Source organism: Nylanderia fulva, unplaced genomic scaffold, assembly GCF_048542155.1.
Source record: "Nylanderia fulva isolate GAGA-0341 unplaced genomic scaffold, ASM4854215v1 Scaffold1, whole genome shotgun sequence".
NCBI classification, from domain to species: domain Eukaryota; kingdom Metazoa; phylum Arthropoda; class Insecta; order Hymenoptera; family Formicidae; genus Nylanderia; species Nylanderia fulva.
In genome coordinates, this window is record NW_028189192.1 from 5,478,171 (window position 1) to 5,481,032 (window position 2,862).

A 2,862-nucleotide genomic window follows, 5' to 3' on the forward strand; every position below is an offset into this window, starting at 1 on the left:
GAAGAAAGATGCACTTGATGCTGCAAATGGCTCGAGGAAGCGTTCATTCAAAAATTTCCTAGGCTTTCTCTGGATTTCTACGATTGGCTATTGGATAGGATTTTTTTTTCTTTCTTTCTCTTTTCTCTCTCTTTCTAACGTTTATCGCCGTTTTTCTATGCTTATTAATTTTTATTTAATTAAATGGCATTCTATATTTATTCTAGAGAGATAATTATGTAATAAAATCTATCTTTCAATAATACTGATGAAATTGTCATTTGGTGCTTTTATGACGCATTTATGGGCATAACCTGTTAAAACCGATACATTCAAGTGAAGATTGAAGACGACTGTTGGGAACGTGGTCATAAAATTTTATAATTTTTACTAATTTTCTGTCGTTGCTAATTCATTATATAATTGTCAAGAACGCAGGATAGCTTAATTAAAATAATTGTTGCTCGAAATGCCGCCGAAATGTAAATTTCAAGAAGGTATGTATTTGCAATCCTTTTTACAAATTGACTCTTGTAGCGTTTAGTAAATTATCTTAAAGTAATAGATGTTAAATTTTTTTTGTATTTTCTTTGATGAATCATTAATTTTGCACACATTATGATTTATATGTTCTTAGGAGAAAAAGTTTTGTGCTTTCATGGGCCACTGATTTACGAAGCAAAATGCTTGAAGTCTTCCATTACTAAGGAAAAGCAAATTAAATATTTCATTCATTATGCAGGCTGGAATAAAAAGTAAGTAAGGTCCTTATAAATAGATAAACCATATTATTTGCTGATACAGATGTATCTTTTTATAAAGTTAAAATATACCTTTCTAGTATCATAAACAAGCCGTTACAAATCTGTGAGAATAAAAATATTGAAAACTGTATAAATATGAGAAATTTTGTTCTATATTTTTGCACAAATTTTTACAAGTTTTAAATAAAATATAAATTTATGTTAAGATATGTACGAGAAGAAATTACATATATGTATATACAGTTGATTGATTATATTTTTATTAAGCTACACTTTTATTAAATAAATTTAAGCTAGTAAATTATGTTATGTAATTATGTATGTGCTAAATTATGTTCTTGTAAAATAGCTGGGATGAATGGGTTCCGGAAAGCAGAGTGTTGAAATACAACGAAGCAAATGTACAAAGACAAAGAGAAGTTCAGAGAGCACATTCGACTCAACAATCTGCTCAAAAGAATAAAAAGGGAAATACAACAGCTAAAGCACAGGGGAGAAGGAGCGAAGGTGGTAGAGAGAAAGATACGGACAGTAGAGCGAGCACTCCTGTTTCAACAGCTGACAAAAGTATAAGTCGTTTTAGTAAGGGTACAAGTAGTACAGTGACAGCTTCGTCCTCTCACGAGTCCACATCGGAACCTACTCGTAAAAAACGGAGGTTTGTTACATAACTTATCTAACATTCTTGTGTCTGTCAATCATACACATAGTTGATTGTAAGAAACTAATTTTTTATTTTTTTTATTTTTTTAGTCGATTGGAACCATCTAGTGAAACTGAAGAATATCTCACCAAAGTGGAGGTTAAAATAAAATTACCTGAAGAATTAAAGTTTGTGCTAATAGACGAATCTGAAGTAATATTGAAACACCATAAGTTACCTGCATTACCCGTACAAAATACAGTCGACAAAATTCTAGATGATTATGTAGAAACAAAATCAGCTGGAAAAACAAATGATACTAGGTATAATATGAATTGAGAATTAGATATTTAAATATTATCATTATATGCTGCTACAACTAACATTGCATATATAAATGTACGATTAATAAATTAATATTTTTTGTTTTAGGGAAAGCACATTGGAAATAACAAAAGGTATTCGCGAATATTTTAATATTACGTTAGGACTTCAATTGCTATACAAATGGGAACGTCCACAATTTATACAGATAACGAATGACAATCCGGAAACCTTGCCGAGTCAGTTGTATGGAGCGTTTCATTTACTCAGACTATTCGGTAACATACGCTTTTCACAAAATCTTAACAATTTTTTTCTTTTTTAATTATTAATGACAATTTAATGTTTACATTTACAGTGAGACTTGGTGGTATGCTATCCTATACGCCATTAGATGAAAGGAGTATACAATTGTTACTGTCACATTTCCATGACTTCTTGCAATATTTGCAAAAGAATAATGCCGAACTGTTTAATCTTCAACAAGATTATACAGATCCACCACCAGATTATCATCGAAAGTATGGTTAAATCATCAAAGTGCGTAAACTTATTTCGCAAATTCATTTATACTCTTGAAGACATGTATTAATCTTATGTAGAATATTTTATATAGAAATCACGCACATGTGTAACAATTATTGACTGATTCTATTTATTGTGCAATCGTATATACTGCCATTTTAAATAACCTGACAATTTTGCTTATCAAAAATATTAAACAATCATTATTCAATAATATGTTGCATTTCTAATGGAGAAAAAAACCGTCATTTCTAGAAAAATTTTTACAGGTCTTCGAAAGTTTGCTATTGAATAATTTTTTTATTATAATTTTAGAAAATGATCGAATTTTGAATGTTAAGTGTGTTCTATTTGACATTATTTATTTGACGAAGGGGACAAAAATTCCACAGATCTTCGAAAGTTATTGAATAATTTTAATCTTAGAAAAATCCACCGAATATCGAATGTCGAGTGTGTTCTATTTGACGTTTATTTGACAAAGGGGACAAAGATTCCATCGTGCTGATTGGTGAGTCGCGCGGCTGGCAACTCTTACGGCGTAAAATTGAACACACGCGCATGCGCGGTGACGTACGTGCTACGTCACCGCGGCGTTTCCCCCACCACTCGAAGCCGCGCCACCCC

At 31.2% G+C, this 2,862-nt stretch overlaps 1 protein-coding gene across 1 annotated transcript; it reads left to right on the plus strand.

Annotated features, from left to right (window-relative positions):
• The first annotated feature begins 110 nt into the window (after window positions 1-110).
• On the plus strand, window positions 111-2,351 carry MRG15 (mortality factor 4-like). The gene is made up of 6 exons (XM_085480715.1): window positions 111-476; window positions 617-734; window positions 1,093-1,401; window positions 1,497-1,709; window positions 1,819-1,988; window positions 2,069-2,351. The coding sequence occupies exons 1-6, from the start codon at window positions 449-451 to the stop codon at window positions 2,239-2,241; spliced, it is 1,011 nt and encodes a 336-aa protein (XP_085336841.1). The 5' UTR covers window positions 111-448; the 3' UTR covers window positions 2,242-2,351.
• Window positions 2,352-2,862: the final 511 nt, after the last annotated feature.

Bases quoted from the DNA above. Each gene is read 5' to 3' on its own strand.
- MRG15 (XM_085480715.1), top strand. From the start codon at position 449: ATGCCGCCGAAATGTAAATTTCAAGAAG. The intron at 477-616 runs GTATGTATTTGC...ATATGTTCTTAG, and splicing joins GAAATGTAAATTTCAAGAAG to GAGAAAAAGTTTTGTGCTTT. The intron at 735-1,092 runs GTAAGTAAGGTC...CTTGTAAAATAG, and splicing joins TATGCAGGCTGGAATAAAAA to CTGGGATGAATGGGTTCCGG.